The 27,826-nt window shown below is 42.8% G+C and overlaps 1 protein-coding gene across 1 annotated transcript in view; it reads left to right on the forward strand.

The window, feature by feature from the left end:
- The window catches only part of astn1 (astrotactin 1), a 1,772,582-nt gene that overhangs the window by 655,360 nt on the left and 1,089,396 nt on the right, over positions 1-27,826 (forward strand). The window contains exon 4 of the mRNA XM_055641960.1: positions 9,900-10,049. Coding sequence (XP_055497935.1) covers positions 9,900-10,049 — 150 coding nt within the window. The remainder of the gene's footprint in view (positions 1-9,899; positions 10,050-27,826) is intronic.

Consider the following 27,826-nt stretch of genomic DNA (forward strand, 5'->3'; position numbering starts at 1 on the left):
TGCATTCGCTGTAAGGCAGCAACTCTACCGCTGTGCCACTGTGATGCAATGTAGGATGCAAAAGTGGGTTCTATGTTCTCTCACTTTTACATCCTAGACACTAGGAGCAATTTACAGAAGCCAATTAACCTACAAACCTGCATGCCTTTGGAACCAAAGCACCCAGAGTAAACCCACGTGGCCACAGTAAGGACGTATAATCTCCACACAGACAGAACCTGGTCGGGATCAAACCCAGGTCTCTGGCACTGTAAAGGCAGCGGCTCTCCTACAGTGCCATTCTGTGTCCGTCCCTGTGTGCGTGTCCATCCCCGTGTGTTTGTGTCGTGTACGCATGTGTATTTGTGTCCATGTGTGTCACCCCCGTGTGTGTCCATCATCCCAAACGTAAGAGGCATTTAGAGTTGGTACAATGTGGCACTGCCTGACTGCCATACCACCTCCCAGAGGAACTTTTAAACACCAGCTGCTTGTACAGGTGGACTTAAAACATCCCCGGGCAATGTTCGAACAGACAGGTTTTTCTTGTGTTCTGGTTATTAATCTCTGGACCAAAGCAGCCAAATTGTTTTCCAAATGTGCAGTGTTGGAACGTGCGCATGCAAGTCTCTGCTCCATTTACCTCAATAATGGGAATAACATTAAAGTAATGCCTCGATGCATGGTTGTTTGATTTATGAATTTTCGCTCCAATGCTATTGTATTTGAGATAAGTGATTTAAATTTATGTGGCAATTTCTCGCTCCAACAATAGCACCCCACCCCAGCCTTTTAGTAAGTGTTGTACTGATGTGCCCATAATGCATTTTGATCAACCATGATTTGTGAAATGCCTGCTAATGCAACATTTGCCAGGAATGCATCCATTTCATAAATTGACTAATTACTGGAGATCAAAGAGAATTCATCGACCATTACATGCTTCACCTCTCAAGGATGTTGGTTGAATTTTATCAATGCAATAGTTTTCACCATTTGCTGAGTAATCGTTTGATAATAGTTGCTGCCAATTAAGATTGGTAGTGTTTACACAGAACTTTGAGAATGCAGTAAATTCCCAAAGTAGAACAGAATCAAGCGCAATAAGGTTTATTATTGTCATGTGCACTGAAGTACATGAAAAGCTTTGTTTTACATGCTATCCGATCAAAACAGGTGATACAACACATAAATATAACCAAGCCAAACTCCATTACTATAGGTTGAGCACAGAGAAAGGTACCGAATATAGTTCTCAACATTGTGCCGCATCATTCCAGAGACTGTCCAATGTCCGCAGTGAGAGTAGAGGTGAATTGCTCAGTAGCCTAGCTTGCGGAAGGACTGTTCCGAAGAGGGGAAGAAGCTGTTCCTGGGTCTGGTGGTGCATGCTTTCAACCTGCTGCTGCTTATGGGAGCAGTGAGAAGGAAGAATGACTGAGGTGAGACAAATCTTTGATTAGGTTGTTGGGGACAAAATACTGGAGTAACTCAGTGGGTCAGACAGCATCTCTGGAGAACAAAACTTTATTTGAAGATAGACACAAAGCTGGAGTAATATAACCGGTCAGGCAGCATCTCTGGAGAAAAGGAATAGGTGATGTTTTAGGTCGAGACCCGTCTTCAGACTGAGAGTCAGGGGAAAGAGAAATGAGAGATATAGATGGTGATATTGAGAGATGCAGAGCAAAGGAATGAAATAAATGTGAAAAGTACTGATGATTAAAGAAAGGCGGAGTCAGCAATGGTCCAAAGGGGTGGAAAGGACTGGAGAAGGGAAGATGTGACTCATGGTAGTCCTGTCTGAGGTTAATTTAAATTAGGTTGGCTGCTTTTCCAAGGCAGCAGGCAGTGTAAATTGAATCAATGCTGCGGAATCTGGTCTGTGTGATGGACTGGGCCACGGCCACAACTCTCTGCAATTACTTGTGGTCTTAGGCGGAGCTTTTCCCAAACCAAACTGTGATATAACCTAACTGTATGCTTTCTATGGTGAATCTGTAGAAGAGAGAGCTAATTGCAAAACTTGTCAAATTACTTTGCTTTGATGTTAATTTGAACCCTTGGATTTTCTGTTTTCTATACGGCACTATAGAAACAATGATATTTTCAGGGATATGTCTCAATATGTCCTTGTGAAAGACACCTCCGTGCATCTCTGGTGGTTAATGAGCAGTCTCAGACCATCTCAGCACATTCTAATTGTGGCCAAAATCTCTGACAATAATGCTGGGAACCATTATCTTTATTTCCCAAGGGCTGTTACTCACAAATTGCAACAGCTAAAATTCACCTATTACCTTTTTTAAAATAAAATCCAACAGTCAATTAGTTATTCATTTCGGAGACAGATTTGCGAATCTAAATGAAATTTGTATTCATTCCAGTGATGATTAGCTACTGGATCAGAACTAATTGCAGATAAATTTGGAAGCAATATGTGGTGTATATTTAATTCAAACCTAGCAGAATACCCCCCACCCCACCAAATTCACACGGTCTTTCTTAGTTAGCATTCAGCTGATGTGTGTGTGCAGCACTGGAAAGGTTTCTTTGATGGGTGGAGTCACCTGCCAAAGGTTGGTTAAGTGAGGAGCAGTGAATGAGCAGTGTTAAAAGGGAGATATGGGGCGCTCATTGCCAGAATCGAACTTGGGTGTCTTGTGCTGTAAGGCAGCAACTTTACCGCTGTGCCACTATGCTGCCCCAATGGTCATTTTGCAGTACCATTCAGAAGCCTGATGTATATGCAATGAGAAAGATGTCATTAAATAAGAAAGGGGGCAGAAAAGATTCATAAATATGTTCCTGGGATAGGGGAACTTGAGTTATAAAGAGAGGCTAGAAATGTTGATGTTTTTTCTCTGGAGTGCAGGAGGCTGAGGGGTAGAGATTTATAATATCATGAGGTACACAGGTAAGTTGAATGGCCAGTCTTTTTTCCAGGCTAGGGGAGTCTGAAACTTGAGGGCATAGGTTTGAAGTGAGTGTCGAAAGATTTAATGGGAACCTGAGGGGCAGGTTTTTAATACTGAGGATCAATCTGCCAGAGGAAGTAGTAGAGACGGATTTAATTACAACATGTACAAGATATTTAGACTAGCACATGGAAACGAGTGGTTTAGAGGGATGTGGTCAAACGCAGGCAAATGGGGCAAGCCCAGGTAGGTAACTAGGTTAGTATTGGCATGTGGGCCACAAGATTTATTCCTTTGCTTTATAATTCTATGAATCTATGACTCTTCCTCAGAAGCTCAGAGAGACTCATCTTACCTCAAAATTGTTCCCTATATAAGTCTCATTACAGAAAGGAATGGAAGCTTTGGAGAGGGTGCAGATGAGATTTACCAGAATGCTGCCTGGATTGGGGAATTTTAGCGACAGGGAGAGGTTGGATAGACTTGGATTGATTTCTCTGGAACATCAGCGGGTAGAGGGGAGACTTGATAGAAGTATATACAATTATGAGGCATGGATAGGGTATACAGTCAGAACCTTTCTCCGAAGGTGGAACTGTCAAACACTAGAGGGCATAGCTGTAAGTTGAGAGGTACAAAGTTTCATGGAGATGTGTGGAGACTTTTTTTTTTTTACACAGAGTGGTGGGGGGCTAGGAATACATTACTAGAGGTGGTGGTGGAGGTTCATAGTGCTTTAAGAGGTTTTTAGATGGGCACATCAAAGTGCAAGGAATAGAGGGATATGGATCAACATACAGGCAGGTGAGATCAGTTTAACCTGCCATCATGTTTGGCATGAACATTGTGGACTGATGGGCCTGTTCCAGTCCTATATTGGTTTATGTTTTATATTTGTTCATTTTAATTGATCTCCATCAATCCACCTGAGGCAGATCCTGGGAGGCACAGGGCACTGACCATCATGACCTCCTGCACCTCCTGTGTAGGTGAGAACACTGCATACCCATTGCAATTCATCCAACTGATAAAGGGGGGATCGTTCCCTACCCTCTTATGTAAAGATTACCCGCTGAGTTACTCCAGCACTTTGTGTCATGCTTTTTACTTGTGATTATTCACCAAACTAATATTTTTGTTTGTTTTGGTTTGAGAATCCGATTCAGCTGTTGGTAACTGAATGCATCCTGAGGAATTAGATGCATTGATCAGTTAGTTACCTTTTGTTTGATTGAATTTGCCTTGCACTGATAGACTGTTCAATAGTCGCTCTTAATTTGCTGCTTTGTTCACTCTAAAGTTTGAAGATAACCTTGACGTTCTCTTCAGTAATAACTGGAAGGGAACAGAATGAATGGGGATTTCTGTTTTGCATTAACATTCTTTTATTAAACTGATTAAGCACCCAGTGGCTGCAATGGAAAGGGAAATACTCAATAAACAGGCAGCATCTTTGGAATAGAAATAAAGTAAATATTTCAGGTTAATGATTTGTTTATCACCTGTTAGTGATAAGTACTGATGAAAATTTTCAACAGCCTGAAATGTTTTCAGTCTTCCTCACAGGATAATTTTCACCTGCATTAGTACAGTGAAATTAGAAGGCACAATGAGGTTGAGTAGGCTAGGACTTTATTCCTTTCAGGGCAGGAAAATGAGGGTTGGTCTTGTGGAGGGGAATGAGGGGAATAGATAGAATAAATGCACAGTCTTTTACCCAGAGTAGGGGAATCAAGAACTAGAGGACATCGGTTTAAGATGAGAAGGGAAAGAATTAATATGAACTTTTTTCCACACATAACATGATGGGTATATGGAACGAGCTGCCATAGGAGGTGGTGGAGGGAAACACTATCACAACATTTAACAGACATTCGGACAGGTACATGGATAGGAAAGGTTCAGAACGATATGGACCAAACGCAAGCAGATGGGACTAGTGAAGATGGTGCATCATAGTCGACATGACATTAGCCAAAGGGTGTTTCCATGCTTTCTGACTCTATGATGCAAATTCTCTGAATTAGACCTGAACTGAAGTTGTAAGACTAGAGATAAAGTATCAATGCACGTGTTACTGGAAGCAATTGTTTATTAATTTCAGCAGCCTCCTGCACTAAAATGACACATCGAAATCTAAAGAAACAATGGAATTTCATAACTGCAGGAGATTACAGGATTTTTTTATCCCAGCAAGATTATTTTTTTTCCAAGACATTTTTTTTCCTGCTTATCATTCGTCTGTTTTATAAGTCTTTTCTATCAGTTTTGATGGCTGATTTCAATTTACAAGTGGTAATAGTGAAACTCTATCATTTCTAGTCGGCTAATCATCTTGGTGTGCAGGTATACCAGCATTTTGCCATATTTGTACCTCCTCTAGTAAGTGACCCTATTATGATACATACAAAAAGGGTTCATTCTAAATGAATGAGATTTATTTAAGGTGGTGAAATATAATTATTATTTAAAAGTAATTATTTAAATAATATTTATATGCATGTGTGAAGTCTACTGAACCCAAGTAACACAGTGGCATAACTTCTAATTCATTGCATGTTGTCATTTGGCTGAGAGAAAAATGTAACCTTAGATTTGTAAAGTGGTTTCATCTTATGCATATTCAATGAATGGAAAAAGTACCCAGCCTGTGATATGTTTGAAGAACAAACCAATAAATCTGATCTCTTTTCCTGCAGTCTTATAAATCTTATAATTTTAAATATTTAGAGAAGAGAATGTATTCACCTCATTGCCCACAAGCAATCATGAACTCGGAATTGGAAATAAAAAGCTGCGGATGTTGGAAATATGAAAATAAAAAAACAAACAGATAATACTGGAGATACTCAACCAAATAGGTAGCATATGTGGAGGGAGAAACTGCTGACATTTCAAAAGCAGCAAGGCCATTAGTATTCCCACCATCTTTTCTGAAAAGAAACATATTTCCTGGCACAAGGACTGCAGATGCTGTTTGGAGATGCAGTGTGGAAACAAGGCCTCCGGCCCACAGAGCCTGCGCCAACCACAGTCGCCCGAACACTAGTTCTACCCTGCACACTAGGGGAAATTTACAAACTCCAATTAACCTACAAACCTGCACATCTTTAGAATGTGGAAGGGAGGTGGAGCACCCGGAGAAGACCCATCCGGTCAGAGGGAGAATGTAGAAACTCCACACAGACAACCTCTGTAGTCGGGATCGAAACCAGGTATCTGGCACTGTAAGGCAGCAGGTTTCTGCTGCATCACTGTACTGCCCCGCTGGTGTAAAAAAATAACCCCACAAAATGCTGGAGTAACTCAGCAGCTCAAGCAGCATCTCCAGAGGATATGGATAGGTGACATTTTGGGTGGGGACATATTTGCTGAGTAGGCAGCTCCCTTCAGATATTAGGGTGTCTGAGAACTGGCCAACCATCATAAAGTTTAAAACGGGGGTAAGATATGAGATATTCAACGGCATTTCGACATTTAAATGACCAAGGTTCATATTAGCCGGGCTACCAACTTTTAGTGAGTGTTTTGCATTTTTCCTACAGTAGAGAGTTTTGCAATTTTCAGCATGACCTCGGCTTGCCAGCTTTTTTCACACTCCGTGATCTGTGTAATGTATATAAGTGTAAAATAATAAACTGACCAAGAAGGTCCAGTGTTCTACCCTGTTAGTTTAGTTTAGAGATACAGAGAGGAAACAGGCCCTTCGGACCACCGGGTCCGCACCGACCAGCGATCCCTGCACACTAACACCATCCTACACCCACTATGGACATTTTTACATTCACCAAGCCAATTAACCTACAAACCTGTACGTCTTTGGAGTGTGGGGGGATCTTGGAGTAAACCCACGCAGGTCACGAGGAGAACTTACAAACTCAGTACAGACAGCACCCGTAGTTGGGATCGAACCCGGGTCTCCGACGCTGCATTCGCTGTCAGGCAGCTGCACCACCATGAATGAAGGCCTGTTTTAAGTGTCAAATAGAGGAACAAGAAGGTGACCAAGGCGGAGAAAGTGTAGAGGCCAATGCCCAGCTAGTCCAACTCGCAGGAGTGCAGGTCCACCTTGACGACGCCGTGGCCGCGGTGGGCTTTGGGGGTGGTGCAGGTGACATCGGTGACCAGGCGAGGGATGTAGACCATGGTCTGATTGATGCACCACACAAACCACCTGGTGTCGCAGGTGCAGAGAAAGTGGTTGCCGCTTAGCCGCAGCTCCCGAAGGTGTTTGATGGCGCTGTCCTGGTAACTGGAGGCCTGGATGGTCTTCAAGTTGTTGTAGCTGAGATCCAGGTACTGCAGGGAGGTCACGTCCTTGGTCAGCTTGGAGATCTGGTTGCGGGTGAGGTAGAAGACGCGCAGGGTCTGGGTGCAGTTGGACAGCATGCGAGGCATCGTGGTCAACAGGTTGCTACTGAGGTTCAGCAGCTCCAACCAGCCTAGCAGGTAAAGCCTGCCCCAGTTGAAGCTCCGCAGCTGGTTACAGCTCGGCACAAGCTCCTTGAGTAGCGGGGTCAGATGGTCAAACGCGTCGTGCGGCATGAACACGAGTTTCTTCCCCTAATAATCCGCTGCTATCTGTGTTCGAGAGCGAAAACTTGCAAAGGGCAGACACGGTTCCTCGCCAGCGAAGATGGACACAGAATGCTGGAGTAACTCAGCGGGACAGGCAGCATCTCTGGAGAGAAGGAATGGGTGACGTTTCGGGTCGAGACCTATTCTTTCTCTCCAGAGATACTGCAACAGCACAGGACAAAACCAGTCTGAAGAAGGGCCTCGACCCGAAACGTCACCAATTCCTTTTCTCCAGAGATGCTGTCTGCCCCGCTGAGTTACTCCAGCATTTTGTGTCTATCTCCCATGGCTTATAATGTCACCTCCCATTGTAAAATCATTATCTGAAGAAATGTCTCCTCGCTGGCTCAAACATAATCTATGTAGAACTCACGTTTCTCTCTGCTTCATATACGTGGGAATTCCCTCAGTATGGTCACTTTAACCCTTCCCATCAATGCTTGGGCCCCATCCTCGCTCTGTACCTTCAGCTTCATCGGCGGCTCTCTCCCATCAAAAGTATCCAAGTTAATTTCAGACCCCTATATCCATCCATCCATTCATTAATTTTCCATTAATATCTGACTAATCTTCACCGTTTCACTTCTGGCACTCAGGCCAAACCCATAGTAGACTCAAGAGTCACTACGGTAAACTCACGAGCCACTACGTTCTTACAACGAGTTTAAATGGTTCAAATTTTAACTTCAAGAGTAAATTTAACTTGTGGAAATCTTTAAACATGTTTAATATTTTTCAAGAGTTAACAAGTTTCCCGTTAGCGCCACGAGTCGCTAAATTGCGTCCACGAGTTCCGACGTTCCCGCTACGTTAATTGTACGTGATTACCACGAGTTTAATTTGTTTTAAACTCTGGGCCAATCGTGGGTCGACTCGCACCGTGAGACAGGGGCTTAAGGCAGGGATTTTGATATAACATTTTTAAGGGATTGGTTGGGCTAGATGCAAGAAAAATGCTCCTGATGTTGAGGGAGTCCAGAACCAGGGGTCACTGTTTAAGAATAAGGGGTGGGCCATTTTCAGCCAGCTAGTTGTGAATCTTTAGAATTCTCTGCCACAGAAGGCAGTGGGGGCCAATTCACAGGGTGTTTTCAAGAGGGGGTTAGATATAGCTCTTGAGGCTAAAGGAATCAAGGGAAATAGGGTGAAAACAAGAAAGGGGTACTGATTCTGGATGATCAGCCATGATTATATAGAATGTTGGCATTACCTTGAAGGGCCGAATGGCCTACTCCTGCACCTATTTTCTATGTTTCTATGTCTATTTCAAATTGATTATCCAAGTTTCAATGAGCATTGGCCCAATAAACTCAATCTTTCCACACAGTCGTAGTCCTGCTGCATGGAAACAGATTATTCGCTCCAACTTGGCAATGCCGACCATGATGCCTCATATATGTTGGTCCTAACTGCCTGCATTTAAAACCTTCCATATACTTGTACAAATGTATTTTAAATGCTCTTATAGTACCTGTTCAACTACCTCCTCTGGCAGCTAATTCCACAGACCCACAACCCCCTATGTGAAAGTGTTGCTCCACAGGTTGCCATTAAATCATCTCCTTCTCACTTTCAACCAATGTTCTCTGGTTCTTGATTCCACCACTCTGGGTAAAAGACTCTATGCATTCATTCTGTCTATTCCCCTCGTGATTTTACACACCTCTATCAGATCACTCGGTCTCCTGCACTCTAATGAATACAGTCCTAGCCTGCCCATCCTTTCCTATAGCTCAGGCCCTCTCTTTCCAGCTTAATGACAACTCAAGTCGCCCATCCTATTTGATTCATGTGACACCAATTCCGACCACTTACTTATCCTTTCTTATTAAAAAGTATTGGATGGGTGTTCCTGTTATTTTAGATTTCCAGTAAGTGTGGCTTTTACATTTCAATAACTGCCACAAGCATTATGTTATTGATTCTTGTATCCAAACATCATGGAATAGACCTTATAAATTTCATAAGACATGGCAGCAGAATTAGGCCATCAAGTTTGCTCTGCCATTCAATCATGACTGATGTATTTTTCTCTCTGCCCCATTCTCCTGCCTTCCTGTAGCCTTTTACACCCATACTAGTCAAGTACTTATCAATCTCAGCTTTAAAAATACCCAATGACTTGGCCTTCACAGCAAATCTTTGACAATGAATTCCACAAATTCACCACCCTCTGGATAAAGAAATTCATCCTCATCTCCTTTCTAAAGGTATGTCCTTTTATTTTGAGGTTGTGCCCTCTGGTCCTAGACACCCCGCTAGTGGAAACATCCTCTCCACATCCACATTTTCTTGTGGAGTAAATACAGACTGAGGGACGGAATAAAAGCTTTCAGTGATCGTATCCTTTGATCGGATCCTAAAATAAACATGTTCAGATGTAACACATGTAATGTGATAACGTTATTCTTTTACCCCCAACAGGAAGTGATACCACCAAGTTGTCGCTCATGAATAAGTACAAAGAGAACTTCCTCGCCACCAGCCCTGTGGACATCAGCCACCAACAGACAGCTCTCCTCCCACGCAGCACCTCCGGTGGACAGAGGAAGCGTTTCACAAATAAATCCAGAGGTCAGTCATGCAGTGTACTCATCAAAGTTGGCTTTGAAAGAAAATCTTGTCTGTTTACTCCAGAGTTTTCAACATATTGTTTCCTTGCTGTATCTCTAAACCTAAAAACAGGCAAAGAATTGCCACAGACTGTAGTTCATGGAGCTTATGCTTGATTCACGATTTAAACATGAATTTAGGCTCAACCCTCACATTTCCTGTAAAGCATCAAACTATATCCAACACGCCTTTCCTACCTTTGCTTTTGTTGACGTAACATATTGGTCATTTCAGATGGAAGACTTGGAAGGAGTTACATTGATATGACTTCCATATTACCTAAATTCATAGTGGGAGGAAATTCAATCCATCTAATCTATACTGGCTCTTGCAGGATTCCCATCACTGCCATTCTCCCTGTTAGTTTTCTGCAAATGTTCTCTCTTATGTGCCTATTGACCACTATTCACCCTACCCCTACCTCTCAGCCTCACTGCTCCGCCCAATTCTCCCTCCATGAAGAAATAAGTTTGAGACTAGCTTGGATGGAAAATCTTGGTTGGCATGGACAAGTTGGGCTGAATGGTCTCTTTCTGTGCTGTATGACTTTATGATTCCAAGTTAACCAACATGTCTTTGGGATGTGGAAGACCAGCACTTCAAAAGATTTTGTCAACATCCTGTTTACCTGTGACACCACTTCATTCCACACGTGTGTGCTCACTCTGAGCTCCAATCATCAATTGTTTATACTGTTCCTATGAGGCACAATGTAAATTTTAGGCATGCCACATGATTCAGGCAAGCTCATTGTAGCCTTTGTACACAACATAGTGCAACACATTAAGATAATAATTTAAGGACAACAATTTTCACCCCTCCTGCAGCTTTTGATTCTTCTATTACCACACACTCATTCTCTTAATCTCCTTGCATTCTACTCCATTAAAATGATGTCCTTTATTCTCTCCTTCTCTCCACACTTGCCTTGTAACATAAACTTGTCTCATCTGTGGCATCTTCCAGTTCTGATGAAAGACGAGTTAGCAAGAATTGCTAATACTTTCTCCAGTCATGCATCTTACCTGGCCTGCTCAATGCTTTCAACATTTTCTGCGCTAAGTCAGGTTGTCGATATCCATTGTATTTTGTGGGGGGTTTTCTAAAGTACATTATTATTTGAATGTGTGAATTCAGCTGAATAATGCCTTTGTGTACAAATGTGGGGCAAGGGCCCCATCAACAACTTGAAAGAAAACGTTTAGTTGATGAAATTTGAAGAAATAAGTAAGGGCAGCACAGTGGTGCAGCTGGTGGAGCTGCTGCCTCACAGCGCCAGAAACCCGGGCTCGATCCTCACCTCAGGCGGTGCTGTCTGTGTGGGATTTGCACATTCTCCATGTGACCGTGTAGATTTCCACCAGGTGCTCTGGTTTCCAGCCACATTCCAAAAATGTGCTAGTTTGTGATTTAATTAGCCTCTGTAAATTGAGCCTAGTATGTCGGGAGTAGATGAGGAAGTGGGATAACAAAGAGCTAGTGTGAACAGGTGATCCATGGTCCGTGTCGACTGACGGGCCTGTATCTCTAAAATTAAAACTAAAACCAAAGAATATTGAGGGGAATTGGGAAGTAATCTTCACCGGGAGTGAACTGGAGGGATGCTTATGTAAAAATAAAATTATAAATTTAGTCAGTTATTCCTTGATCAATAAATTATTCCCTATCGTATTTTCAGATTAAGGTTTCCTTGTTTAATCATGCCCACAACTGTTTGCTTTATAACCATGAAAATGTTTCTCTAAATCAACCTTATTAGTTTGTTCTACCAGTTAAAATGTTTGAGGTAGATTTTTACGTTAATTTCAGTTTCTTCTTTCCCCACTGGGAATGGATATAGCTTCAGTAGGCATTTATTTATGTAATAACTGGAATCTTCTCTTTCATGCTTCAGTGCCGTGTCATAGTTTTGCATAATTCCCACAACCGAATACATAGCTCTACATTTGTTATTGCTGATGAATTAAAAGTTTTTTAAAATAAATTTAATAACCTAACTGCAGCGATAGAGTATTTAACCCTTCAAGATTCCATTTAGTCAGATCATGGCAGATCAATGATCACCAACGTATACAGGAAGCCCCAGGTTACACAAGATTCTGCTCCTGAGAATTCATAAATTAATAAATTCATTCATTATAGGAGCAGAATTAGGCCATTTGGCCCATCTAGTCAATTCTGCCATTCAATTATGGCTAATCTATCTTTCCATCAAAACCTTATTCTCCTATCATTTCTCCATAACCTCTGACATCCTTACTAATTAACAATCTGCAATCTCCACTTTAAAAATAGCCATTGACTTGGTCTGCTCAGTCTATTGTCCACAGATTCACCACCCTCTGATTCAAGAAATCCCTCCTTATCTCCTTTCTAAAGATATGTCCTTTTATTTGAAGGCGATGGTCTCTGGTCCGAGACTCTCCCAGGTGTGGAAACATACTCTCCACATCCACTCTATCCAAGAATTGTCTGTAAGATGATTTTTCTGTAAGTCAGATACACTCCAATACACCATTGGGCATTGCTTTAAGATGAGAAGGGAAACATTTAAAAGAGAAGTGCTGGGCAAGTTTTTTACACAGTGGTGGATGCCTGGAACACCTCCAGGGCAGTGGTGGAGGCAGGTATAATATTGGCATTTAAAAAGCTTTTAGATAGGCAGAGACTGGAGGGGTATTGGTCCTATAGAGGCAGGTGGGATCAGTTTATCTTGGCATCATGTTCGGCACAGACAATGTCATTGTCGTCATGGCTATCCCTCGAGGTCGAGGATGATGGTCAACATTCTTTTGTTTTTATGGACTCTCAGGTGGCTTATGAGTCCGATCCTGGCTTTGAAAGTTGTTTGGCATTCTGGACAGGTAATTCCAGATGGCAGATCGGCCTTTGGTTGTTGCTGCCTCTCTTTCTGTTTTCTTCTCTTTTATTCTAATTCTGTGCATCTCTTGGCTTTGAAGGTCGCTGTTCCTTCATGGATGATGGTCTGGCAGAGTTTCCTGTCCTTGGCATTGGTTTCCCAATTGCCGATGTCGATTTCACATTCCTTCATGCTGGCTTTTAAGACGTCTTTGAATCTCTTCTTTTGTCCGCCACTTTTCCGTTTGCCTTCTTTAAGCTGGGAGTAGAAGGTTTGCTTTGGTAGACGCTTGTCTTCCATCAGATCAACATGACCGGCCCATCTTAGTTGGTTCTGGATGATGAAGGTTTTTATGCTAGATGTTTTTGCTTCATTCAGCATGCTAACATCGGTTCTTCTGTCTTCCCAACTGATATTTAAGCTGCTTCGTTGATGGAGCTTCTCAAGTGTTTTCAGATGGCGTTGGTATGGTATCCAGGTTTCTGATGCATATAGGAGCGTTGGTATCACCACTGCCTTGTACACTAACATTTTGGTGTCTGTTCGGCTGTCACGATTTTGAAAGACTCTCATTCGAAGACGTCCAAAAGCTGTTCCAGCACACTTAAGATGACGTTGGATCTAGTTCTCTTATTTCATTGGATATTCTCTCTCTCACATGGCACATAATTAAACAAATGGAACATGTATAGTATCCAGTTGTTAATGAATACCACCAAACATGTTATTATTATTTTGTTACAAAATTCTTTGAAAACGTAAGGGAGAAATTGAGTAAAGTCAAGTCTTCTGTAGCCTGGGGAGCCCCTGTATCTGTAGGTCCCCAAACTCCTTTGTGTATTTTCATGATTAAAAATCTATCAAACTCAGATTTAAAATTAATGATTAATCTGGTACTGATTCCCTCTTCACTCCTGAAAGGTCTGACTCCAATTTTTAAAATCATAATCCTTAGTCCACAGGGCCTAATGTGTTGAATTAGTCTCTTCACAAAAGGACACAACGTGCTGGAGTAACTCTGCATCTCTGGAGAACATGGATAATTAATGTTTTGGGTCGAGACCCTTCTTCAGACTTCTGAATTTGTTTCTTTCCAGCTACCCTATCTGATCCCTTTTAAATCTTTGAAAAAAAAACCAAACATATCACCTCCTAGCCACTCAATTTCCAGACTCTGCTCTTAATTTAGTCATTAAGAATTCCGGTGTTATTCATCACTGCGTACCTTGAAAGTCCAAATATCTGTCCTGAAGATCAGCTGTCAGGGAGGTCACTGTGGCTGGTCAAGGGCTTAGTGTATTTGTGGTATGATTCATTGCATTTGATCTCCAATTCTCCAGATGTTAAGTTTTAGACCTTAAAAGACATAACAGCAGAATTAGGCCTTTCAGCCCATTGGGTCTGCTCTGCCATTTGATCATGGCTGATCTATTTTTTTCCTATCAACCTCATTCTCCTGACTTGTCCCTGTAACCTTTGATGCCCTTACTAATCAAAACCCTATAATCTCTACTTTAAAAATACCCAATAACATGGCCTCTATAGCCGTATGTGCCAATGAATTCCACAGATTCATCACCCTCGGGGGGGTGGTAGATTGCAACCTTCACATGGTCAGCCCTGTTTCGACAAATGCAATCAACCCGGTGTGCACAATCAAATAAGATCAAATAAAACAAGTTGTCCTACAACTTTAGGCTGTGCACACCATTCGCAAGAAGAAGATGATCACCCTCTGACTAAATAAATTCCCCCTCATCTCTATTCTACAGGAACATCCTTTGATTCTGAGGCTGTCCCCTCTGGTCCTGGTCTCTCACCTTGATATTAGGTGATCATTTTTTTTTAACTTTCATGCTCCAACTGCGATATCTTATTGATCTATATATAAATATATATATATAGACTTCCAAGGGTCATTGGATTCTTCAGACTTTTCACCATGAATAAATTCCCTGATTCTATCCTTTGTAGATCTAAGGTCAATGAACTCATGTTTGCCTGAACTAAAATCTGTTTGGATTAATTTAGCCTGTTGATTTAACATGTTGATATCACCATGTCATCACAAACTCTTTATACTTCAACACTGCTTATTTTTAAGTCATCTAGAAATGTGGGTGCTTAACGTTCTACACCATACTCAATGATGAACTCATCAATTAATTTTGGCTTCAGCACAGATTCTTAGGTTTAGGTTTATTATTGTCATGTGTTTTGCCTGCTATCGAATCAGATCAGAATATACAATACATGAATACAATCTAATCAAACTCAAGTACAACCGATAGAGCAAAGGGAAAAATACAGAGTGCAGAATATAGTTTTCAGCATTGTAGTGCAGCAGTTTCCATATACAAAGTCCAATGCTCACAAGAAGGTAGAGGTGAATCAGACAATACCTTAGTGTTTGGAAGGACCATTCAGAAGCCTGAATAAAGGGTGGAAGAAGCTATTTCCGAATCTGGTGGTCTGTGCTTTCAAGCTTCTGTATCTTCAGGTGGATGGGAGCAGGTGGATGGGAGCAGGTGGAAGAACGACCAGACTGGAACAAGACTGATTATTTTGGCTGCTTTTCTGTGCTAGCATGAAGAATAGATGAAATCAATGGTGGGAGGTTTGGTCTGTGTGATGGACTGGGCTACATCCACAATTCTCTGTAGTTTCTTACGGTCTTGGGCAGAGTTGTTACTGAATGTAGCTGTGATGCAACCGTACAGTATGCTCTCCGTGGTGTCTTTTTACAGTATGCCATGAGTATCATTCCACAAATTGGAGCACATGTCCATTGCAGTCTCTTGCTGCTCAGATAATTTCCAGTGACGCTCAATAAATACCATGTAATCCCATGGGTTTCATCTTTTGACAACAGGCATTTACAAGCACATTAACAAATATATTTGCACATTTATATGATATTTCCTATTTTAGTCATTTCTTCAAAAACATTTAATCAGGTCTATCTGGTTTGACCTACCCTTTGCCCATCTCAAAACATTTGATTCCTTACTTTTGCATGAGGACTACTAGCCTACTTGGACTGAATTCCACCACTCCCTCAGCATCCTTTCTTGATGACATATTCAGGATACTTCTTTCTTAATCCAGTATTTTCGGGCTGCATTTGAAATTGCTGCCCTATCTTAAAAAGTCTTTCAATGTTTGACTCATTATTAAATGCAAATATTTTAACAGTCTCAATTACAGTCTTCACGCCCAATTATAATTACAGTATTTTGCATCAACATGCACGGAGCAAAATTCTCCACAGCTCATTCTTAGTAGAAATCAATTAGTTCTCCCCTATTACAAATCTGGTACATTCATGCTGGTAATAATCTCTCATTGAGATATAGTGGCATTACAAACAAAAACAGTGAAATAATTCAGAATTTCCAGCCTTACCATTCATTAATTTATAGTCATACAATGCGGAAACGGGCCTTTCAGTCAAATGTGTCCATGCCGACCAAGATGCCCCACCAAGGCTATTTGTTTGCATTTGGCCCATATCCCTACAATCCTTTCATATCCATGTACCTGTACAAATGTCTTTTAAGTGTTGTTATTGGTCTTGCCACTGCTTCCTTCCTTAGCAGCTTGTTCCATCTGCCAGTGCCCTATGAGTGAAAAGGTTGCCCCTAAGGTTTTCCTTTCACATCTCATCTTAAGCCAATGCCCTTTAATTTTTTATTCCTCTACCCTTATATCTTAAATTATCCTTAATTTTTTAGTTGTAAATATCTGTGTCAATATGTGATTTAGAATCATTGTAATTTATGGCACAGAAATAGACCATTTGGCTCATCCCCTACTACATCACTGTGTCCTGCACTCAGCATCACGGAAATTGTTGTTCGCACGATGAATTTGCAGAACATATACTTAGATGGAGATATTTCTACAATCAACATGTAAACAAACCCATTACAATCTCAATTAGTTTAGTTTAGAGATACAGCACAGCAACAGCCAATTTGGCCCACCACGTCTGCACCGATCAGTGATCCCCGTACACTACCATTATCCTACACCCTAGGGACAATTTTTTAACCAAAACCAATTAACCTACAAATCTGGAATGTGGGAGAGAAAAATGTATAAACTTGGTACAGACAGAACCCATAGTCAGGATTGAGCCCGGGCCTCTGGCACTGTAAGGCAGCATGTCTCCTGCAGCGACACCGTGTCTTTTCCATTTTCTGGCCTTTACGAAGTTCAGGGCTATACAAATATGATGTTGTTGCCTCTGCAATAATAGCTCACAGATCCAAACTGATCAAGTTTCATGATTTCAAATTCTTGGGGAATTTAAATGTAATTAATCATAGAACATAGAAAAGTATAGAACAGGAACACAGTATCTGTGCTGAACATAATGTCATGCTAATCTCACCTGCCCACACATGATCCATATCCCTCCATTCCCTGCACAACCATGTGTTCATCTAAAAGCCTCTTAAACACTACTATTGTATCTGCCTCCTCCATCACCCCAGCAGTGCATTCCAGCATTAGTCATTTCCATCCTGCGAATAAAGTCTCTGACTGTCCACTAAATAAATCTATGACAGAAATCCATGAGCGGTACAGTGACACAACGGTAGAGTTGCTACCTTGTAGTGCCAGAGACCTGGGTTTGATCCCGACAATAGATGCTGTCTGTACAGAATTTGTACGTTCTCCTTGTGACCACACAGGTTTTCTCCACCTGCCCCAGTGTTCTCCAATGTTCCAAAGATGCACAGGTTTGTAGGTTAAGTTCAAGTGAGTTTATTGTCATGTGTCCCTGATAGGACAATGAAATTCTTGCTTTGCTTCAGCACAGCAGAACATAGTAGGCATTGACTACAAAACAGATCAGTGTTTCCATATACCTTTATATAAATACTAAACCAAGTGCAGACCCGTTGGGTCTGCTCCCCAATGGTGTGATTCCCCAACCCAATATTCCACCATGCTCCCGTCTCCTCCAACGGAACTGAACCTGTTCCCAAATGTAAGATTCCAGCACTCCCCTGCCTCCCTCAGCAGTGGATTAAAAAAAAAAATCCAATTTCACCTTCCCTGCCTGCTGCAGCAGTTCCAATTGCAATACCAATTGGCCCTCCCCCTCCTGTTGAAGCACTTGCTGTGATATCCCATTGAGGTGAAAAGTTCAGAGTGTTCCTGTCTTGCAACTTTGTTTTGAAGTGTGTTGGAAGCTGATAGGAAGGAGCAGCGAATCAAAAGGAAGAAAGGCAGCCGGCAGCCGGACGGACGGCAGGCGGCAGCCACAGACTTTTATATAATAACTAGACCAAGTGCAGACTCGTTGGGTCTGCTCCCCCAATGGTGTGATCCCCAACCCAATATTCCACCATGCACCCGTCTCCTCCATTGGAACTGAGCCCGTTCCCAAATGTAAGATTGCAGCCCTCCCCTGCCTGATGCAGCAGTGAAAAGTTCAGTGTTCCTCTCTTGCAACTTTGTTTCGAAGTGTGTTGGAAGCTGACATGGAGAAGCCTGTTTATTTTTGAAATACTTGGGGGTGGGTGGGGGGGGGGGGGGGAAGAAGGATTTGATTAAAAACATGTACTTCAACATGACGAAATGAAATGAGGAGTGGATACTTAGAAAGAAAAGCGAAATCTCTACCGAAATGGAAAAGACGTCGGCGATTCTGCGTCCGGTTTCGGAGTTGCGGAGCATCAAAGGAAGAAACGCGGGGCGGACTGCGTACGGCTGGCGGACGGACTGATTTGAGTTTTATATAGATACTAGACCAAGTGCAGACCCGTTGGGTCTGCTCCCCCAATGGTGTGATCCCCCAACCCAATATTCCACCATGCACCCGTCTCCTCCATTGGAACTGAGCCCGTTCCCAAATGTAAGATTGCAGCCCTCCCCTGCCTGCTGCAGCAGTGAAAAGTTCAGTGTTCCTCTCTTGCAACTTTGTCTCGAAGTGTGTTGGAAGCTGACATGTAAATGGAGAAGCCTGTTTATTTTTGAAATACTTGGAGTGGGGGGGGGGGGGGGGGGAGAAGGATTTGATTAAAAACATGTACTTCAACACGACGAAATGAAATGAGGAGCAGATACTTAGAAAGAAAAGCGAAATCTCTACCGAAATGGAAAATATCTCGGAGATTGAGCGTCTGGATTGGGCGTGGCAATGAATCAAAGGAAGAAATGCAGCCGGATGCCGTACTGCTGGCTGACGGACTGATTTGAGTTTTATATATATATAGACTAGACCAAGTGCAGACCCGTTGGGTCTGCTCCCCCAATGGTGTGATTCCCCCAACCCAATATTCCACCATGCACCCGTGTCCTCCAATGGAACTGAAGCCGTTGCCAAATGTAAGTTACCAGCACTCCCCTGCCTCCCTCAATTGCACCTCCCCTGCCTGCTGCAGCAGTGAAAAGTTCAGTGTTCCTGTCTTGCAACTTTGTTTCGAAGTGTGTTGGAAGCTGATAGGAAGGAGCAGCCATCAACGAATCAAAAGGCAGGAAGGGATCCGTACTGCAGGCGGACGTCGGATGGATTTGAGTTTTATATATATACTAGACCAAGTGCAGACCCGTTGGGTCTGCTCCCCCAATGGTGTGATCCCCCAACCCAATATTCCGCCATGCACCCGTCTCCTCCATTGGAACTGAGCCCGTTCCCAAATGTAAGATTGCAGCCCTCCCCTGCCTGCTGCAGCAGTGAAAAGTTCAGTGTTCCTCTCTTGCAACTTTGTTTCGAAGTGTGTTGGAAGCTGAGATGTAAATGGAGAAGCCTGTTTATTTTTGAAATACTTGGGGGTGGGTGGAGGGGGGAGGGGGGGGGAGAAGGATTTGATTAAAAACATGTACTTGTACACAACGAAATGAAATGAGGAGCGGATACTTAGAAAGAAAAGTGAAATCTCGAAATGGAAAATATCTCGGAGATTGAGCATCCGGTTTCGGAGTTGCGGAGCGTCAAAGGATGAAACACGGCGGACGCCGTACGGCGGCAGGCGGACTGATTTGAGTTTTATATATATATAGATAGATATAGATAGATAGATAGATAGATAGATAGATAGATAGATATACACACATGAATAAATGAACTGATAAAGTGCAAATAACAGATAATGGGTTATTAATGTGCAAAGTTTTGTCCGAGCCAAATTTAATAGCCTGATGGCTGTGGGGAAGTAGCTATTCCTGAACCTGGTCATTGCAGTCATCAGGCTCCTGTACCTTCTACCTGAAGGTAGCAGGGAGATGAGTGTGTGGCCAGGATGGTGTGGGTCCTTGATGATATTCAGATTCAGATTCAATTTTAATTGTCATTGTCAGTGTACAGTACAGAGACAACGAAATGCATTTAGCATCTCCCTTGAAGAGCGACATAGCAAACGATTTGAATTAAAAAAAATAATAAGTGTCCGGGGGGAGGGGGGGGGGGGGGGGTGGTGATTGGCAGTCACCGAGGTACGTTGTTTAGTAGAGTGACAGCCGCCGGAAAGAAGCTGTTCCTCGACCTGCTGGTTCGGCAACGGAGAGACCTGTAGCGCCTCCCGGATGGTAGGAGGGTAAACAGTCCATGGTTGGGGTGAGAGCAGTCCTTGGCGATGCTGAGCGCCCTCCGCAGACAGCGCTTGCTTTGGACAGACTCAATGGAGGGGAGCGTGGAACCGGTGATGCGTTGATGATGGTCTGGACAGTGTTTACTACTTTTTGTAGTCTTTTCCTCTTCAGGGCGCTCAAGTTGCAGAACCAAACCACGATGCAAATGGTCACCTTGCTCAACCATCGACCCGTTGATATAAACGGGACTGTGGGTCCCCATCCTGCTCCTTCCAAAGTCCACAATCAGTTCCTTGGTTTTGCTGGTGTTGAGGGCCAGGTTATTGTGCTGGCACCATATGGACAGTCACTCGATCTCTCTTCTATACTCTGACTCGTCCCCATCAGTAATACGTCCCACAACAGTGGTGTCGTCAGCGAACTTGATGATGCAGTTCGCACTGTGACTGGCTACGCAGTCATGAGTATAGAGTGAGTACAGCAGGGGGCTGAGCATGCAACCTTGAGGTGCTCACGTGCTGATTGTTATCGATTCTGACACATTTCCAGTAATAAAAAACAGACTGGGATCTGAGAATGAGGAAGTCGAGGATCCAATTGCAGAGGGATGCGCAGAGACCCAGTTCTGCCAGTTTGGTAACCAGGTGCGAGGGGATGATTGTATTAAATGCTGAGCTGTAATCAATGAATAACAGCCTGACATATGAGTTTTTATTGTCCAAGTGGTCCAGAGCGGAGTGGAGGGCCAGCGAGATCGCATCCACTGTTGATCTGTTGTGGCGGTAAGCAAACTGCAGTGGGTCCAGGTTTTTGTCGAGGTAGGAGTTGGTTTCCGCCAACATCAACCTCTCAAAGCACTTCATCACTACAGGAGTTAGTGCCACAGGTCGATAGTCATTGAGGCACGTCACCTTACTCTTCTTGGGCACCGGTATAATTGATGCCCTTTTGAAGCAGGTGGGAACCTCAGACCTCAGTAGTGAGAGGTTGAAAATGTCCGTAAAAAATCCAGCCAGTTAGTCCGCACAGGTTTTTAGAACACGACCGGGTATACCATCAGGTCCAGGCACTTTTCGAGGGTTCACCCCTCTGAAAGATTTCTTGACGTCGGCCTCTGTGACCGAGACTGAAATACCATTACAGCGAATGGGGGCTCGGGAAGGCACATCAGTGTTCTACCTATCAAAGCGTGCGTAAAACGCATTGAGCTCATCAGGGAGTGATGTTTCACTTTATGATATTTTCCATATTTGTATATTTGTATTTTGCAAATTTGCATATTTGTGATTTGCATAAAACGCATTGAGCTCATCAGGGCGTGAAATTCGTGATTTTACCGAATTGGGTTCGTAAAAATTGGAAATTGTCCCTAGTGTGTAGGATTGTGCTAGTATACAGAGTGATCGCTGGTTGGTGTGGACCCATTGGGATGAATGGTCTGTTTCCATGCTGCAATTCTAAAGTGTAAATTAAAAAGCCAAAATTGTTAATAGTGATGCAGAACCACCGATTTTGTGCAAAAACCCATTGCCAATGATTTTTAAGAAGCAGTGGCTGCTAGTTATTATTGGACCTGAAGCAACTTGATTGACTTTTAACCATGTTCCAGCAAAATGCTGACCTTTGCAGAAAATTATTCATGGAGGCAGCTCAATGCTTCCTTCTCAGAGCAACTGGATAATGTTTACTGGACTTGCTTATGACACCCATAACAGAATAATAAAGAGCATAAGGTAGACAAAAATGCCGGAGAAACTCAGCGAGTGAGGCAGCATCTATGGAGCGAAGGAAATAGGCAACGTTTCAGGTTGAGACCCTTCTTCAGGCCTGAAACATTGCCTATTTTCTTCGCTCCGTAGATGCTGCCTCACCTGCTGAGTTTCTCCAGCATTTTTGTCTACCTTCGATTTTCCAGCTTCTGCAGTTCTTTCTTAAAAATAAAGAGTATAATCCTGGCCGCCTTTTCAGCGTTTTAAGTTTTCTTCCTGTTCCCCTAACCTTTTACAAGCTATCTTAGCATTTCCGAAGGCTTGCTTAAGAGTTATTTTATATACTGCTTATGATTTTGTGTAACTTTGAAACATTTCTATATTTGACAACTGAAGAAAAACATACAGCACATCAAATCTATGTTGATTTATGAAGTAATCCTACCCCATTAAGCAAATTTCCCTTACATTCGCATTAACTACTCCTTTTTCACCAACCCAGATCGTACCATTTGTTTACATACCGAGTGGTTCTTTATTGCCGTGCTCCCTGGCATTGGAATTAATTTTGCTAGTTTCTGTTGTATTGCTTTGAACACCTGAACTTCTTGTTATCCTTTTGATGAGTCCTAAACTACCCAATAAGCTCATGCATCTCTTTTAATCTTCAGAATTAACTTCTTTTTCGAAAGATTGTTAAGAACGTGGTAAGGATGGGTTTAGGTTCAGTGATAAATTAAGATGGGGAGAGATAGGAAGGTGTTTGAGTGATTAATAAATACTGGCATGGATCAAAGATTGGGCAAATGGCTTGTCACATGTTATTTATCTTGTACGATCCAATGTGCAATACTGACATGAAGCTTAATTTATCAACTACCCTCATGTAAACATCCTCTCCAAGACTTTGTACATCTTCTGTTGAGTTCTATAGCTTAATCTCCTCTGACTATAATCATCATACAGCTGAACTACCATTAAAATTTCTGCTCTGCTCGATAAGCAATAGTCCCATTAAGATCATCTGAGATATCACTGACATTTTTCAACTTGCTTAACCTCATTTCTTTCCCATTACTCAATTATATATCCAGCTTTTATTTGGATATATACTTGTTTACTTTCCTTTGTTTGTGGTCTTTAACCAAGTCTTTGAAATCAATACGTGTTATGTCATGTGTGTTATCTCACACTTGAGGAATAACCAATATGTGAAGATTTCCCAAATTTAAAGGCCGCAGTTCTTATAAATCTGATTATTTTTGGACATTTATCTCCTTTATTCACCGACCATTCAGCAATGTATAAACTATAACACATGGAGAATTGCTGCTTTGATGGTATTTCTTTTGCTGATGAAGTAACATTTACGAATTTTTTGTTTAATATTATTGTCATGCTCGTTCATGGTGTAGGAGAGAACTGCAGATGCTGCATCTACGCCCAGGATGAAGTTTTCTATACTAGATCATCGGAGAAGTCCTTGTTCTTTAGGAAATGGGGGTTCCCCTCTTCCATTATAGACGAGGCTCTCACTAGGTTCTCCTCGATATCCTGCAGCTCCCTCTCTTGCTCCCACTCCCCCCATTCGAAATGACAGAGTCCCCCTTGTCCTCACCTTCCACCCCATCAGCTGTTGCATACAGCATATAATCCTCCAACACTTTCGCCACCTCCAACAGGATCCCACTACTGGCCACATCTTCCCATCTCCACCCTTTTCTGCTTTCTGCAGAGACTATTCCCTCCACAACTCCCTGGTCAACTCGTCCCTTCCCACCCAAACCACCCACTCCCCAGGTACTTTCCCCTGCAACTGCAGGAGATGCAACACCTGTCCCTTTACCTCCCTCCTCAACTCCATCCAAGGACCCTGACAGTCTTTTCAGATAAGGCAGAGGTTCACTTGCACCTCCTCCAACCTCATCTACTATATCCACTGCTCCATGTGTCAACTTCTGTACTTCGGTGAGACCAAGAGCAGGCTCTGCGATCATTTCGCTGAACACCTCCGTTCAGTCCGCCTTAACCTACCTAATCTCCCGGTTGCTCAGCACTTTAACTCCCCCTCCTATTCCCAATCTGACCTTTCTGTCCTGGGCCACCTCCATTGTCAGAGTGAGGCCCAGTGTAAATTGGAGGAACAGCACCTCATATTTCGCTTGGATAGTTTACACCCCAGTGGTATGAACATTAACTTCTCTAACTTCAAATAGCCCTTACTTTTCCTCTTTCTCCACCCCCCCCCCTTCCCAGTTCTCCCATCAGTCTTACTTTCTATCTTTGTCCCGTCTCCTCCCCTAAAATCAGTGTGAAGAAGGGTCTCAACCCAAAACGCCACCCATTCCTTCTCTCCAGATATGCTGCCTGTCACGCTGAGTTACCCCAGCATTTTGTGTCTACCTTGCTCATTTATATGCTAGTTTCAGTTTTTAAAGATGCAGCATAGAAACAGACCCCTCAGCCTACCAAGTCCATACCAGCCATTGATTACTCGGTCACACTAATTTCACATTATTGCACTTTCCTTACATATTAGGGGCAATTTATAGAAGTCAATTTACCGACAAATCCGCACATCTTTGGAATGTGTGAGGAAACCAGAGCACTCGGAGGAACCCCACGTGGTCACAGGAAGCATGTGCAAAAATTCCACGCAGACAGCACCCAAGGTCAGGATTGAACCCCAACACTTCACTCCTACAGGAAATATCATTGCCAATAACTAATCCTCCATGCTGTTTGTGTGGAGTTTGCATGTTTTTTGCTGACTGTGTAGGTTTCCTCGGGTTGTATCCCAATAGCGTGCAGGCTGGTGAGTTGATTGACCTCAGTAAATTTCTCCTGGTGTGTTAGTGGGTAGTGCAATCTGGGGTTACTGTTGGGAATGAGGATGTAGTTAAATAATCTTTGCATAGGTTTAGTGTACATATGTGGCTGCTGGCTTTGTGGGCCAAAGGGCTTGTTTCTATGTTGTATGACCCTATAACTATACTTCCAATAGATCCAGCTGGATAGAAATTGGTAAGAGGCAAGCCTAGCAAATTTATTTTCCAAAGCCCAGTGATGCTGTTGCTCATTGCACTGGTTTTACCTGATTGTGGCAATGAACAGTGGGCAAAATCACATTCAAACACCATGTGCATTTAGTTTAGTTCACAGTCAAATAATTTACAAAGTAAACAATTAACATCATTGTACAACCCAAACAGCAATTTGTCTGCAAGGGATGTTGGATAATTATGAATAAATCTTTGATATTCGGATGCCGAGGAAAAACTGTGCATTGGGTATTAATGTTGTAAAAGGATACATTGTTTTGTCGGTTGTTGAAGGACTTCTCACAAAGTGTGTGTATAAGAACGAAAGACACAAAATGCTGGAGGAGCTCAGTGGCCAGGTAGCATCTCTGGAGAAGAGGAATAGGTGATGTTTCAGGTCGAGATAATTCATCAGACTGATGGGTCGTCAACTCGAGTCTGACCTGAAATGTCACGTATTCCATATTTCCAGAGATGCTGCCTGACCTGCTGAGTTACCCCAGCATTTTCTGTCTGTCTTTGATTTAAACCAGCATCTGCAGTTCTTTCCTACTCACAAAGGATTTTCACAATCTGGATGCAATAAAGTGGAGAAACTGTCGGATACAAGGTTTTTTTTAATGAGCACATTGGATTATTAGGATGAAAGCAACTTGCCCCTCACAATGATCTCTTTTAATGGAAATTATTCTTGTGCACATCTCACCGTGATTTCACTGCATTGTGATCCAATAGAGTTTGTTAAACTTTGAAGTGTCTTAAAGAGAAATATTTCATGCTGCCAAACCTTCTTGAAATGACAAATTTGTACTGCATAAGAGAAATACACTCCTTGGCAAAATAGCTTTTAATGGAAAATCTGATCTAATAAGCACTGATCATCAATTTAAGTTTGCTATATGTAAAGGTTTATATTCGTACGGAGCCAAACCATTCTTCATTGTCCAACTTATAGTTTACATTTGACAAGCTTTTAAGTATCCCTTAGGGAGCGCATGATGGCGCAGCTGTAGAGTTGCTGACTTACAGTGCCAAAGACCCGTGTTCCATGGGCAAATACTTGGGGGAGGGACACGTCTCCCCCCCTGCTTTGAGAGGCGGGGGACAATCCTCCCCCCCCCCCCCCCCCCCCCCCCCCCCCCCCCCATGTTTTGTAATCCAAATTTTATCAGCCACTTTCTAAGGGCTGAATCGGCCCGTTTGTGGGGCCTTTCAGCGACCGGCGTGGCTTAAAATCAGACTGCTGCATCGAGGCGATCGAGGCTCCTGATGGTGAAGACCCCGCCAGCCAATGAAACACATTGTGAACAGGGCAATTCAAGCGCCACTATTTCGAGGTGGACAAAGGTGCTGTTGCTGGAGTTCGGAGTTGGTCACCAATCAGGTCGGCTCCCGTGCACGCGTGTGTGTGTGTGTGCGCATGTGCGGCAGCCAAGAAATTGTGTCCCCCGCATGTTTTGATAACCATTTCCGTGCCTGCTGGGTTCGATCCTGACTATGGTTTCTCTCTATACGGAATTTGTATATTCTCCCCGTGTCCTGCCTGGGTTTTCCCCGGGTGCTTCGATTTCCTCTCGCACTCCAAAGATGTACAGGTTTGTAAGTTGGCTTCAGTAAAAATTGTAAATTCTCCATAGCGTGTAGGATAGTGCTAGTGTACGGGGATCGCTGGTCGGTGCAGATTCAGTGGGTCAAAGGGCCTATTTCCATGCTATATCTTTGAACTAATGTAAACAACTAAAATATGATTTGGTGGTACTATTTCTGGTTAGCATTACTATATATCACAAAAAAATGTGCTGGTGTTTGGTGGTGGTCCATTATTTAATGTACTACTGTAAGTGAGTAACCAAGAGATTGACTCATGATGGCTCAACACAACAGGTCAAAATGAACAAGGAAACCACCTTCTGATTATAACCGAGCATCCTCCCTCTGCTGATGAATCAGTGCTCCTCCGTGTTGAACAATGCTGCGCAGAAGCATTGGCAGGATTAAAGGCACAGAATGAACTATGCGTCCTCAACAATCATGTCCAATATGGTTCAGTGAGCACCATCACTGATTGAGTTGGTCAGATCTTGAACAACATGGCCGTCAAATTGTCTGACAGGTAATGAATGAACCAACACTTGCAGCACAGTGATGCAGCACGACAGCTGTTGTCTCGCAGCGCCAAGACCTGGGTTCAATCCTGACTATGGGTGCTATCTGCGCAGTGTTTGTACATTCTCCCTGTGATCACGGGGGCTTTCTCCGGGTCCTCCCACATTCCAAAGACTTGCAGGTTTGTAGGTTAATTTGCTTCTGTAAATTGCTCTTAGTGTGTAGGACTAATGTATGGGTGATTGCTAGTTGCCGTGGACCGAGTGGGCCACAGGGCCTGTTTCCATGCAGTATGTCTAAAGTAAACTAAACAAAATGTGACCTTGTACTGACCACGCCACTTAGAACATAGAACAAAATACAGTACAGCTATCAATCTCCACCTTAAAAATATCCATTGGCCTCCACATCTCCTTTTTGAAACTACATCCTTTTATTCTGGGGCTATGGCCTCTGGTCCTACACTCTCCCACTAGT

The sequence above is a fragment of the Leucoraja erinacea genome, chromosome 10 (genome assembly GCF_028641065.1).
Source record: "Leucoraja erinacea ecotype New England chromosome 10, Leri_hhj_1, whole genome shotgun sequence".
Classification (NCBI taxonomy): domain Eukaryota; kingdom Metazoa; phylum Chordata; class Chondrichthyes; order Rajiformes; family Rajidae; genus Leucoraja; species Leucoraja erinaceus.